The sequence below is a fragment of the Falco naumanni genome, chromosome 4, assembly GCF_017639655.2.
Source record: "Falco naumanni isolate bFalNau1 chromosome 4, bFalNau1.pat, whole genome shotgun sequence".
Lineage (NCBI taxonomy): Eukaryota > Metazoa > Chordata > Aves > Falconiformes > Falconidae > Falco > Falco naumanni.
Genome location: NC_054057.1, coordinates 91,495,610 through 91,510,433, shown reverse-complemented (window position 1 = coordinate 91,510,433; position 14,824 = coordinate 91,495,610). Strand labels below are relative to the sequence as shown.

Below are 14,824 nucleotides of genomic sequence, written 5' to 3'. Positions count from 1 at the left end.
GAGCTTTACAACAGTCTCTTTGTGAAATTTCTGTTTTTCTCAAAAATCAAAGTTATTCTCAAACTGCAGAACATTTTTGCTGTCGTTCAGAATTACAGGCCCCTGTAGCTGACGAATAGCCCTGTTAATTTGAAAGAAACAAATGGTGGAGTTAGATGCTATCCAACAGGAATACTGGTCATCTAGAACTAAGAATAGTACCTATATTTGGAGGTTTTAAATTATTTCAATTGAGTCGAAGAGAGAAAAAGAGAAGACGCTTTCCTTTTGTGCTGATCATAATCTCTCACTCAAAATCTTTTAGAATTCTCAATCTAGAGCTGTAGGAAGGAAACAGAGTTTAGGTGCTCGCGGTTGGGCTTGACCCTATGCAGTTCGATATCAAGAATGATTATTATTTTTTTTAGAACTATGTGTATAAATTACATGGTGGGTATTCTTCCTGTAGCCAGTGTTCAAACTGCCCACGAACTAACAAACATCCCAGTTCCCCACGGCGGGGCTGGGTGCAGGGCGGCACACACAGGGCTGCTATCTCATCTGCAAGAGCCCCGAGGTTTCTTTTCACATTTCTTCTACGATTTATGGCAGTAATTTTTTTCTAGACTTAGTTGTGAATCATTTCAGCTTTTTGCATTGAATACCTGCCATTTTTGTCGTGGTTATTTTGCTTGAATGTAATCATCCTGGAAAAACAGCTTTTCAGCATGTTTGTTTTTTTTTTTTTTAATGTTTTAAAAGCGCTGCTTGCTTTACAATGCCAGGCTTTTGAGCTGTAATCCGTAAAAGGAAAGGATACGGATGCAGGGGATGAAATCAGATCCTGTAGGCAGATTGCTTTCCCCACCTGTGCCTTTTGTGCTGCTTTTTTGCTTGTTTTCAGCTGCAAGGCTCCGGAGTTACAGATCTCCTGATGTTGTTTGCAGTGGCTTTTTGTAACCAGCAGCACATGCTCTTGTTGACAGAACTGGGGTTCTTTCCCTGTCGCTGTGCTGTGGAAGCAGAAGGTGCCTCTTATCCCATTAGTTATCCTCAGACAGCTTTTCCTCCTTGGAGAGATAAATATCGTAGATGGTTATGGGGTGGTGGTAGGAACAGACTGCGCCGAGGCAGCTGTCGCGGTCAGTGTGAGCTCACACTCTGCTTCGATGGACAGAGGTTACGTGATGATGATAAATGCACTGTACAAAGTACAGGGTGTGCTGGGAAAACGATGTTTTTCCTCTGTCCCTCTCAATTCCCTCCCACAAATGCATGCCATCACCCCCCGTTCAACTATTTTTATGGATTTGTGGTGGTGAGGCTGCTTGCCGTGCAGATGGATGAAAGATGTAAATAAAATGTCATGTAGGTGCAGCAGTCCCCAAAACTGCACATTTACGGTTTGGGACCTGTCCTCCTGAAGTGTGCGCCATATCCCAGCACAGGGATATGCCAAGGAATGCCAAGCAGCTCTCCCTTTTGCATCATGTAAGTGCTAGTGTATATAAGGAAAAAATACAAGGTAGTGTGGTTTTCTAGATTTCACAAGGCACTGAGGATGAGTTTTGGCTAGTGTTCTGCAAGGACTGGAGTTATTCCTGACACTGCCAGCTGGTACTTCCCATTGAGGAGAAAGGGCTTTCCGAGTTACTTTAACATTGGGAAATCCATTAAATAGCTAAATGTGTATGGCACTGAAGAATGAGAATGACCCTAAAGCCTGAAGTAAGGTGTCCACTAGGGCCGTAACACTTACTGAAGCTCACAAGGAAAAGGATTTAAATTTGAATGCCAGACAAGCCTGGCAGCTCGCTGAGGGATATGGACTGGAAAGGAGGTGGAAGGAGGGAACAAATATCCAACGCTGTCTCCTCCATTTGATAAGGAGGTGGCTGTTGTCTGGATGCCCCATCCCTGGCAGCACCGTTCCTGCCTGGAAGGGCAGCAGGTACCCGAGGGTGCCATCCCCACCACAGCACCTTTGGGATCCTGTGGGCCATCCCAGCCCTGCAGTGAACCCCAGCCAGAGCCTGATAGGAGCACCCAGGTGTTGAGAGCCACTGCTCCTGCAGTACTGTACTACTTCTCTTTAAAATGCACTTTGGATTTTTTACATCAGAATTAAAACAGTAATAGTAGGAAAGAACTGAAATAGTCCTGGAATAAAATTACCATCAGCAGCAGCTGTATAGCCCAATTAAACTTTAACATTTCACAGGTGTTGTCAGGAAATGCATATCATCTCCTCAGACAAATTAGCTTGCTTCTGAATTCCTGAGACTTTCATCCAAAAGCACATTTTTAAGCCTTGAAATTGGAAGAAAAGTACAAAATCGTCTGAAATGCAAACACATAGATGTGCCATGACACTGGAAGTGTTCTCTAAGCTACAAACCCAGTGTCTATTTTAGTCTTATATTTTCTCCCCCATCCCTTCCACCTGCACAGCTAAGTCAGATGTGAAGTCACCCAGGAACAGCAGGAAAAATAAGGACTGTCTGTGTGGAAATGGTCTTGCATTCAGGATGGAGAGATCTCCACTGCACTGGTGTTTCTCTTATAAAGCGGAGACGGCAGGACTCACAGCATGCCCTATAGATCTGTATATGTAGGTAGGTTATAATTGCAGTGGGAGCCGTGTGATTTTTCCAGATACAAGTCCTGATTTTTAAGTGGCTGGAGTTTGCCGTACGGCTGGTAAGGCAGCTGCCCTTGCAGTGGTGCCTGGAGCAGTGTCCTACAGCCCCACGTACCCTTCCCACTGGGAGTCCAGTGGATTGTCACCTTGGGATAAGAGCTCTGCTCACAGCGTCAGACAAAAAAAAACAAAACATGGGAGCAATAAAAGGAATGAATGAAAGAAGGTAAAAAATCCATTTTTCCCCCCTCTCATCCCTGTCTCCTGCTCTGGCAGGTGAATAACATTTTAGTAATGCACTCTGCCTTAATTTCCTAAATACCCTGTTAGAGCCACGTGGTACTTTGCAGCCTGCTTTGCCAAAGGGGACCGAGTTCCTGCCTTGGCAGCGGAGGAAGCGCCAGAAGGAACGGCTCTGATGGGTTCTGCTTGCCGAGGACCAGTCTGTAGCTGGCCAGCGGTGGGCAGGCGGCTCCTTGGCCAGCTCCCTCCCTCCCGTGCTGTTTAGCCACCGTGTCTTCTCCCCCCCCGCTGCCTGGCTGCTGAGGAGTGGTTCTGGGGGCAGCCGCGTCCCCTCTGCTAATGTGCCTGGGCTGTGGTGGGTCACGTGGTGGCACAGGCATTGAGGAGCTCCTCAGCCATCTTGAGGTGGGTGATGGAGACCGTGGTTTCTTCAGGGCGGTCTCCTGCCTGAAAGCTGGCGTCTTCCAAGGTGATGCAGCTGCCTGAATCTGGTCAGGCTTTTGTGGGAGACATGAAAGGCTCTTCCTCTGCCAAGTTTGCAGTCTTGATTGCAGAACGTGGAAATACCCTCAGGGGAAAAGATCTCAGTATGTTCTGATGTCAGCAAAACGCTGCTGCTGCTCCCTGACGTTGGCACCCAGCTTGCCCTTGACACTGCTGGGCAGTAGCTGTTCTTGGCTTGGCTGAAGCTTACCCGGCAAATGTTTAGCACAGAGTCTGGAGAAATTTAGGCAAGGTTGCAAAGATTTGGCAAGTCACGATTGGGAGAACAGAGAGGATTTTCTGTGATGTTAACTGTAACAGACCCTTCCAGCCCTTCAGGGCTGCAGTGTTAACATGCAGGGGGCTAACAAGTAGCGTGTCCCGTAATTCTCATTTCTGTGATATGTAAATGCTGGAGAGTTGACAGACCTGTGGGTGTCCTGCTATATGTGCTGGCAAGGACATGACTGTGTAGAGAATATTTGTATTGTTAATAAATGCATTTAATTTTGGTGACTGATGTTGTGCAGCAGGTACTCTTTGTATAATGTAGCAGCAGTGCTTATCTGCAATTAATGGGTCGGAAGAAAGATGATGTAACCTGCTGTTGCACCAGAACAGGTAATCTACAGGTCAGCAAGTAAAGATAGACTTGATGTAAGCATCATACTGAGCGTTTTCAGCTTTAAAAATCTTAACTATGAAAAAGTAAAGAAAAAAAGCCTTTTCTTGTATCCTCTTTGCAAAGCAGGGGGCTAGGAAGCAGCGCTGGGATCGCGAGCCACCATAAGCAGCCCTGACTTACCCAAACGTCTCTGCAAACTTGTGGTGTCTCAGTTCTGCACTGGTACATCCTGGTGGCCTTCCTCTGGGCTGGGGCAGCCCCACAGCCACCGTGCAGCCCGGCCGCTCCTCGCCTGGCCCGTGGCCAGGCACAGCCGCGCAGTCAGGATTTAAACTGCAATCATCAATTAGCTGATAATCACTGTTGGTGAAATTATATGTGCCGGTTTTAAGACAGTACAGTGACTAGAAATGTAGCCATTTATCATGAATATAATGGCCTTTTTGTGTGCACAAATTTTTAAACACAATTTCATAAAGAGGCTGCCACGATACGTGATTTACTGGGGCAGTAAAAACAAAGACATTACCCGAAGTGTATATGATCTCTGCGCATCTAAATCCTCGAAGTTAATAGGAGCCTCGATTAGCTTCAGTGCTTGTAAAACTTTTTCTAATGGCTATTTGTTCCGCGTTTCATTTTCTAGAAGGTGGTGAACCTCCCTTATTATTGCTTTCCTTATTTCACAAGTTACCTGCAAAAATCCTGAATATTCAAAAGCAAAACGTAACAGAGCCATAAAGAAATTCTAATCTTTGGCAGATGGTGTGGAGCACTGGTTCAGATTTTCCTCTGGCAGTAAATGGGAAAAGAGCCCACACTACACGCCTGTTAGAAATGGGCCATGTTTAAAATGAATGGATTAATTGGGCAAGTAATGATGTATAGAACAGCTCTGTGCTAGCATGGGAACACTTGCGAATTTATTGCAAAAATTCAACCAAGCCTTAGCATCTATTTTATGTTCACAGGGGTGATGGGAGAGTACGAGCCGAAAATAGAAGTGCAGTTCCCAGAAACGGTTCCATCTGCAAAAGGAACAATGGTGAAACTGGAGTGCTTTGCCTTGGGGAAGTAAGTTTTGATCCATCATCACTGTTATTCCTCCAGCTCTTCACTTCCATCGTGCTGTATCGTAGAGTGTGCAGGATTTCCTAACCATTCGCTCTCCTCAGCAGGAGTTACTTAGTGCAGGCGTTCACAACAGGCTAAGGGCTTGGGGAGCAGGGGCTTTGCTCATCAAAAATGCAAAGTCCCATGGAAGAGGGGAGATGTAACTTACCTTGTGAAGGTCTGTTTGTGCATAGCCTTTTTTGAGGTCTCATGCAACGCGTAAAACATGTCTCTCGTTTCTAAACACTGGCAACACTTCCAGAACTGACATGTGGGACTGGTAGGAAAATGATTGTATTGCCACAGCAGAACCCCAAATTCAACTCTGTCAAAACAGCATTTTAATGATACAAAGTCTCCTGCTTTTAAGACTATGTGAGCAATTCACCACAAGTATATGTGTGTGTATTTGTATTCCATATAAGCCGCCTATAATAAAATTGCTGCAGATCCTAGAGCCTTCAGAATGGCCATGTCTTCATCATCCTCAAACATGAAGCAGCATTAAGTTGATCAGATGAGCTTATCTGGACAAGACCCAGAGCTTTTTCTGAGCATCTTACCTTGCTTTATTTTTCTTACTTAGCCCTGTTCCTACAATTAGCTGGAGGAGAGCGGATGGGAAACAGATACCCAGAAAAGCCAGGAGGCACAGATCAAGTGGACTTCTTGAAATCCCAAATTTTCAGCAAGAAGATGCTGGACTCTATGAATGTGTAGCCGAAAATGTGAGAGGGAAAAATGTGGCACGAGGACAACTGACATTTTATGGTAAGCAGACTGCCTGCTTTCAGGGGCTTTTATTGTCTCAAGTGCAATATGCAGTAAATATTCTGTGAGAAAGTAATTTGGGGGGTATTTTAAAAATTACTTCCTTTTATAAACAGCACATCTCAAAAAAGGTGTAATTTGAAATAAAACCTGTCTGAATGGTGCATATTAATTGAGAATCAGAGTAGTTGGAACAAAAGCACATCGCTGGAAGGACATTGGCATGGTAACGTGCAGAAAGCACTTGCAGACGGCTCGCTTGCCTTCCTGCAGCTGGGAGGGTAAAACAGGTATTCCAGTGGAGCATCCTCCTGGTTACAGCTTGGGATTTATTACTTATTTATTAACATGAGCTGGGGCAACACATGTTAATTGCTTACAACCAATTAAGGAATGTTTCAAGAGGGGTCACTGGCTGCACAGCCTGGAAAGTTGGGGTTTAACCCTTTTGGAGCCAGCAGACTCCTCTTCACCCAAAGGCTTTCTACACCTACTCTTCTTACACTGAAATCAGAGCCATTGAGCCAGGTACAACATAAAACTTGAGCTTCGTGGGCCTTCTGTATTAAATAAAAGATGTGTTAGTACCACTAATCCTGATACAAATGTCTGCCCATCCCCAGATTTCTGCTGGAAACAGCCCCATCTTGCAAAGCAAATTAAATGTTTCTAGGCAATGAACCAAGCTTGCAGGGGAAGTGTTACCTGTTCTGGGTTACTGTGGGTTCACCCACGTAGGGGAGATGAGAGTCACGGGGAGGGGATTTAGAGGTATGAATGGGCTGTTGGTTTGGTACTTAGTGTCTGTCTGGTATTTTTGGAGGTGAGAAGGCTGCAGGTTACCTACCCTGCCTGCAGGTGTGCAGAGACCTCCCCACCACCATAAAAATGTTTTGTTGCTGCCCTGTTACCATCTTCAGAAGCATAATGGAGCGTTGTTCTCTGCCAGACATGTGGAGAGAAATTCAGTCTCTTCTCCCCCACATGCTCCTGAGGGCCCAGCTTCTGTCAGCAGGGGAGATGGGGTTGCATTCCAGAGGTGAGAAGACTGGTTTTGATTTATAGTATGTTTGCCACAGAAAAAGAGTTTGGGAACTTAACCCTCCTGGCAAAACTGGATTACATTTGGTGAGTAATATTTTTTTTTTACGAAAGGCATATGTAGGGATGTTTCAAAATTGGAAATATTTCTAGAAGACATTTCATTTAGAAATCAGAACTTTGGGGGCTTCCATTTCAAATGAAAACTTCCCTGTTTAAAATTGAGTCAAATATAAAATGAGAAAACATTAAGGAGGAGTAAAATGGCAAGAACAACGTGAAAGCTTTCATGTTAGGGAAAAAATCTGGGGTTGATTCAACCTCTTTTCTTTTTTAATTAAAAGATTTGAAGGTTTCTTTTTCTGTTCATCAAACGACGCGTGTTTCTCCTGATTTTTCCCATGTGGACGGTAAATGAAAAGACTCATCAGTTGCACAGTTTTGCTCAGCCCACGGCCAGACCTGCCTTCCTTGCAAAGCACTAAATCGGTCTACTCCCACCACAGCATATATTAAGTTATAATCTAATTACTGTAATGAATTTACCAGTCTGGATCCCGTTGCTGGAGGACTGCAGATCCTACACAAAAGCTGTCACCATGGCTAGGGCTGGTTTTCACACTCGAGATGGCATTTCAGCAAAGAAGCTCAAGATTTTGGGGGGGAAAGGAGTGTCCTCCTCTCTGTGCTCCTGGGAACTATCTTTACGTCTGCTTTTCTTCATGTGAGCAGAGGAGTTCCCTGGGGAGAGGATTTAGCCTGCCACCACTGCTAGGTACTGGTGTTAAAGATAATTGACTGAAATACCATCCTTGTTGTCTTGAGGATGACAAGTTACTAGTTTCTAAGTATTCGGTTTTCAAGGATAACTTGTTTGGCAGCCACCTAGTACTGAAAACAGATCACTTAAAAAAAACCTTGCTTTCTGTAAGCTAGGGTCCAGAGTTTCACATGACAGCAAAGGTTCTTTAGGGGAAGTAAATTAACTGTAAACATTTTATACAAATCATGAAACTGAAAGTCATTTTCCGTAATAATTTTTCTTTTTAAATCTGAGAAGTGTTATGTCGTTACTGAAATACAGCTGTAATGTTGGCAGAGCTTTTGGGGTTGCTTTTGGTGGGTCAGGGCTGGTACCCAGAAAAGGGAGCGCTCCAGAGGATGTGATATGGGTGGTCGGACGTGCTGCCTGCACACGGTGATGTGCTCTGTCACGATGCGTGCCCTGGAGATCACAATCTGGCTCCAATGGCGACTCCTTTAAACCTGGTTATCTACCTCTTTGCATAGTGTAAAATAAAAAAAAAAAAAAAAGAAAGAAATGAAAAAGAAAATTAAATTCAAATTTCCCTGCTTGCTGTAGATAACCCAACATTGCCTTCGTTGTCAGCTTCTTTCAGTGCTCCTGGAAGTTGTCAGGGAAGGTTGACTTTTGCTGTATTTCATTCTTGTATCAATGTTTATTTTTTCCTCTCTTAGCATATCAGTGACACTGAAGTTGTTTGACATTCTTGTTGCAGCAGGAAAGGTTAATTAAACGTGCAAGATCTGTTTTTCCTCCATTTTCTGTGCTTGGAGTCCCTGCAACAGCCGTGTTTTATTGCTCTCCAAAAGCATTTGTTCTGAGTCCTGTATGTCCTACTTGATAGATAGACCTTCACAATAGAAAATGTGTTAATGTTAATGCAATTACAGTGACTTATACCTGTACTTATAACTCTGAACGACACATCACTTGTTTTCTTGCTGTAAGTCCCTTGTTCTGTCTGCCATTCCCAAGCAGATACCGTGTACCTCAAATCACCTCCTGCGAATTAGCAAATGAAACTGCAAAACCTCGTCTTTTCCACCCTCATTTAACAGCCACACATGCACGTCGCGCTGTGTTCCTGCCTTTCCAGCTTGTTGCCTGCAGACCCCGGGCCCCCCAAACACCTGTGGCTGGGGCAGGTGAGGTCCCTGGCGTGAGCCAGCATCCCCTCGGGCAGAGCCAGCCCAGCCGCGCTGGTGCTCCGCGGGCTCTGCCTCGGGTACCTGCCTTCCCGCTGAACTTGGCAGCCAGCGGCCGCCACGCTGCCAGCTGTGTGTTTTGATCCGCAGCATTTCGGAAGCACTCCCATTGACCTGATTCTATTTTTAATCTGTCTGCTCATAAATTTTAAATTTGATAACCCTTGGCAAGGAAAAGATGTATATCCTGAACAAGAAGCAATGCCAATTTTTCGGGGGGGGGGAGCTTGTTTGGGTTTTTTTTTTTGGCAGAAGTACAGTAAATATTAACTAGCTAATTTAAAAAGAACTTGCCCTTTCGTTCATAAAACCAGCATCAAGGAGATGCTAATGTATTATCGTTGTGGACGTTCACGTGTTTCATTCACGTTAAGTCCAGGTGCTGTTTCAGTCAGACCTTCCTTTGCCAGGCAGACTGTTGCAGCCCAGAGGTGGCCCTGAGCGTGGGACAGGAGGCACTGGGCAGGTGCCACAAGCACAGAGAACTCATCAGTTGCTGCGGCTGCTCTTCCCTGTGCTCAAAGCCTTCCCCACAACGGGCGAGAGCCTTGCAGCTCCGCTGATGTACCTTGGCCAGGTTCTCCCTGCTGGCCATCATCAAAGGTCTGCATACCACCACAGTGGTGTATTTCTCTCCTTTTTTTAAAATAGGAGTGTGTTTTTTCATGCAAAATGTGAAATGAGATGGCCGTGCCTGTGCTTACTCCTCGGGCTGTGTTTCAGTGCGCATTTGCATTTGCCTGTATTGACTCTGTCTGATGAGACAACACAACATCTTGATATCCCCACCCCAGTGACATGTATGCTCTGAATAACAGAAGACAGGGAAAATAGTTGCTGGTCAAGGTGATCCAAATATAAGCAGGTTTGATGGGGCTGGTAGTAGCAGCACCAGGGGAGGCTGCCCCCCTTGCAGGCACCCCCGCACAGGGAAGGGTGCTTGGGGCTGAGGAGCTGCGCCGCCACTGGGAACATCTGGCTGCCAGATTGACGACCAAACCCATGTGGTTTGGCACTGCGCTTTCCCATCACATCAACACTGTCTTACGTGGCCTGGAAGAGAAGGAAAATACCCAGGTACTGACAAGGCTTGGTTTTGGCCCGTGTGTCACGGATGCAGGTGCTGACTCGTCATTGCCTCTGTTGCTCCAGGATCCTGCAGCATCTTTTGCCTGAGCTCATCCCCTCCCTGCCCAGCACCTTGCTGGCAAGCCAAGGCAAGGAAGGGAAAACTGCAGTTAAAATGGTTTCTAAAAGTCAGCACAGCAGCACCTGCACTAGCAGAGAGACAGACTTATTTGTAAGTAATTACAGTTCTTTGCAGCATTTTGTAAGATACTCAGCAGAAGCTATTTAACTGGCTGGACCGCTTTTCAGATTAAATACTTCTCAAATCATAGTCCCACCAGGAATTTATGCAGCTTCTTAATTTTGCAGTGAATAGAGTCCCCCTTTCATCAGTGGACCTGTGTTTTATTGGTGCAAGAACTACTTTATGCCACCCTATAAAACAACCTCAAATGTAAATCATATTGTGTTCTTGATTATGGTTAGAGGTCTAAAAAGGAGATTTGCATAAGTGAAAATTAGGCAGTTGTATCTCTCCATTTAGGTCCCAGATCACAAATAATTTGCTGAAAATTCAAAGCCACTTGAAATAAAATTAGTTCTGAGCTCATAAAAATACAAGAAAATTCATATAAATAGGACAAGTATATATTATTATTGATTAAAATTTATATGCCTCACTAGAAAGCCCAGTTTGCTACCTGTTATGCAGATGCATTGCCAGTTGATTTCTCACCTTCAGGCATCTCCCTGTTCATTTGATTTAGAGTTCTCAGATCCTGTGTGGTTTCAGGATACTGTGCCAATTTAACTCTTGGTTAACCACCACTTAAACACTGGGCAGCAGCCAAATCCATCCTGCCAGAAAGGGCTGGTTGGCCTTGGGAGCAACCGTTGCGGTGCCCAGTCTTGGCTGGTTACACTCGCCCTGGGGAAGATAGCTGCTTGGGGCGGGGTGGGGGGTCTTGGTTCCTGCCAGTGAAATAGGTATTTTCTCAGACTTTAGTGCAGGAGGGAGTAACTGAGTTTTGAATAAGTCGCTGCCCAAGGGAAGTCTTGCACCCAGAACAACGTTCTGCACAGAGAACAGGCAAGCTTCTCCTCCGCTTTTCCTTTTCCAAGGGATTGCTGGAAACCTGCTTATAGAGAAATCGATATGTAGAAGATTCAGAAGAAATGCTCAAGTTATTTTCATTTTGGCTTGGAAAAATAGCTTTCCAGCAGGAGAAGAAAAAATACAAACAGGTATGAGAAGTGTGGTATAAAGGAGACTCATAAAGCACCCCACACCTCCCTTACTGCCCTGGGTAGCTGCAGTCTAGAGCATCTGGGGTAAATAAAAAAAAAAAAACAACAACAAAAAAAGCAAACCAACTAAATCCCTGAGGTCTTTCTGAACGTGCCTGTAATGCCAACAGCCCCATGGCACTTGGTGTAACTGGGGAGAAAGTCATGTCATGGTGCATAGTAGTTCAGGGAACAGGAGGTAAATAAGAAGTAGGGACAAATTAAGCATTTTGTCAGCTGGGTTAACTCCAGATTTTCCTCTGTTCCTTTTCCTCTGATATTTAATATTTTAGTCCAAAGCAGAACTGGGAGCTGGTTCATTATGGTCAGTCTTCTCGAGAGGCAGAAAGGAGGCATCCTGCCCAAGGGGCACTATCTGGTGTACTTGCTAAAGATGCAGACAAGTGGAGATCATTTAGGTTGAACATTCAAGCAAATGACATTGGTGGAGGATTTGCACAGCTTTGAAGTTGTATAGATTTCAAATAGTCCTTAATTGGCAGTAGGGGTCAGGATTGAGAGGAAGAAAGGAAGAGGAAAAGTGATAAAGTCTGGTTTCATGTTCCTGTGATCATTGGGAAGGATAACAAATCAGGGATGTAAGGGGTTTGTTTACAGAAGCTATATCCCCATTTGGACCAGGATGACATGTGCACTTGTCTGTACAAACCTCATACACTGGCTGCAATCTTTATTTTTAATTACTCATGTCTTTTCTCCATCTGTTTTTCTTACTTCTTATGCTTGGCTTTCTGGTCCTTAGACTTTTCTGATCCTGGGCTCAGTCTCAATCTCCTTAGAATAGATACAATAATGGACAAGTCATTCAGCCTTTCATCTGCCATTAATGATGAATTGCACAACCCACAGTAGGTCATCAGCTGCTATAAATTGGCTTAGGAACACTGAAATCAATATACACCGACTGAGAATTGGATTCTGTATATGTATTAGTGCCTCATTTGCTTTAGTCTTTTATGTTGTTTTGAACTCGCAGACGACTGCAAAGTCCTACAGGTTTATTTCTGGTTTATTTCTCACATTGCTTCCACAATTCTTTGGTTTTGTTACTCATTTCTGATGCGATGCATCATCACCGGCTGTGTCATTTGATTTTCAAATGTCTTTTAGGATGTGATTTCTAGTTCACCTTTCCAAGTGCCTACTTTTGCCTTTCAATTTATGACAATGAAAGGACAGACTCATTCTGGATTTTTTGGTCTTGGAGAAGTAGTAGTATATTTGGGCATACTTTCCTAATCACCTGGTTTGAAATGCCCCACTTGGCGTTGGTGAAGACTGGAAGGTGATCAGAGTAAACAGGGTTTTTTTCTGACTGCTGCCATCATTTTTCTTCCATCCTCCTGAGTACAAATTCCAGACAGCTCTCATCACCTAGGAGGGGGATATTTTTCGTTAAAGCTATCCTTACGCAAAAGTCATGCTTATATTTCTGAGCTTTTTCTTCCACTTTATAGAATTAGCATATGAATTTTTCTTGCAACTCAGATGAATTCCTAATCAGCTTCCATGTAATCCTTTTCTTTAGTATTGGATTTTTCCTCTGAGATGTTTCCAAGGCCTGTAATGTTGGAGTACTCCAAATAGAGCCAAAATGTTTCCAGACCCATCATATGGAAGAATTCATCTTTGGTCAGCACCACTGAAATGATCCAGAGGACTTTTTCTGGAACATTACTACCAGTCACAAATTAGACCTTGTCGTTATCTCAAATAATGTTGCTGTACCAGAAAATGTTGTAGCGTGGAGCTGGTTTCATATCCTTATTTGAATTATTTTAATTATCATGCTTGAAATCTTGTGTCACATTACCATGTCTTGGTATGATCCCCAATGGGATGCTGTCAAATTTCATTATATTATGACGACTCTCATTTGGTGGTTCAAACATTTTTGCGACGTGAACCAACCCTTGTGTATTACCCAAGATTAAGTCAAGAGCGTGCCTGCTATTCTCTGAAATGAACTGTTGAAAGGAGAGGTTGACCTAATTAGAGCAGCCTCCCAAAGAGCGGCAGAGAACAAAGCTCCTGTGAAACAAAGGACGACTCCAGTTTTCACTGAGATTTATTTCTTGACCTGTTGTGGCTGTTCTTCAGTTGTTTGCAGCATAAATGGTTGAAAGGTTAAAAACAGGTTGAAGGAAACGGGGTGTGGAGTGGTGTGCGGTGCAAGGCTGAGGACTGAAGTCCTGTGCACGGGGTGGCAACGTCCAGCACCGCACATTTAAATCTCAGCGCTGTCATGTAGGGCAGGAGTTTGGAGGTGCAACCTGCCAAGCACACCAGAAGGGCCGAACAGGTGGTCTTTTGCTGTGTTGGGTGAGATTTTTCCTTTTTCAGGGAGTCGGCCTAAAATAAGGGACAACATTGAATTTTCTTCCCTTCTGACACAATAGCTATCTTTCTTTTTCCGTAGCATATGCTTGTAAGTTACAGAGCACACCTTACTTTTCATGGGTTTTCTTGCTTTACAGATTACTTTCAGCTGTGTTGCCTAATTATTTTTTTTGTTTGTTTTATGTGGGAAATCAGTAAAACACAGTACTCAAAGAAGGCAAATGGATCTGTGTGGTTCTGTAGAATTCCTTTTACAGTACCATAAGACTCTCCTCAAAATTATGCGTTGGATGCTGTTAGAATAGTAAATACGTAAATTCATGAGTAATTTGCAAATGTCCTTGAGCCACTGAAGCCGCTGCAGTTGCACAGCATGTCTCAGTTCAATGGAATTGTTCAAGTTTTTACTCCACATGACAGAATTGACTTTCATCTTCCTACATTTAGAAGCTTTTCCTTTCATATCTCTTTAGATACAGATAACAAACAAGCTTAAAATATTACAGGGGCAGGAGGGGCAGTCGGAGAAGTAAACGCTGCTTACCTCTCCTTTTCAGCTACTCCTTTCTTCTGCATTGTCGGTACGTGCAGTTCCCCTTTCTGCTCTTTTTTTGCAAGCCCATTGGAGTTAAGAAGCTGTGCAAAATTCTTCAGCTTTCTTCTCTGCTTTGGTGTGGTAGGTGTGGTGTTAAGCACACATCTGTCACAGCCTGAGCACAGCTATAAAAGGCACACAGCTCTCCGAACCTGTATGTCCAGCATCATGTCATGGTAGGCATACCGATATTTTAGGTATAATCATACCGACTATATGTTGAACTTAGCATTTTGAGATTATATTTTTTTTAACTTGTGCTTCCAGACCTTTCTCTGGCCCCATGTCCCTATCCAAAGGAGACCTGTGAAGTTGTAACCTGTCTTTGAGTAATCTTTATTATTATGGGTTTTATCTGATTATGTGGGGGAAGTATTACCCAGGTTCTTGGAGACCTCTGCTGGTAATATGTTCCTCCTAAGTCCCTCGGATATCTTTGTGTCAAAATAGGGCAAAAGACCATTGAAAAAATGTGAATGCACTCTTTTTTTTTTAGTGGGACTTTCTGAAAAGTATTTTAGGTGTATCCAGGCAGATAGCATTTATGTATATAACATAAATCAGAGGTTTTGTATGGTCTCCAAAAACACGTGGTAATTTTAGCAGA

General features: G+C 43.9%; 1 protein-coding gene across 6 annotated transcripts in view; it reads left to right on the top strand.

Moving 5' to 3' along the window:
* The window catches only part of CNTN4 (contactin 4), a 336,631-nt gene that overhangs the window by 254,757 nt on the left and 67,050 nt on the right, over positions 1-14,824 (top strand). For all 6 annotated transcript variants that reach the window (XM_040593681.1, XM_040593676.1, XM_040593679.1 and 3 more), the window contains 2 exons: positions 4,943-5,045; positions 5,671-5,855. In XM_040593681.1, coding sequence (XP_040449615.1) covers positions 4,943-5,045; positions 5,671-5,855 — 288 coding nt within the window. The remainder of the gene's footprint in view (positions 1-4,942; positions 5,046-5,670; positions 5,856-14,824) is intronic.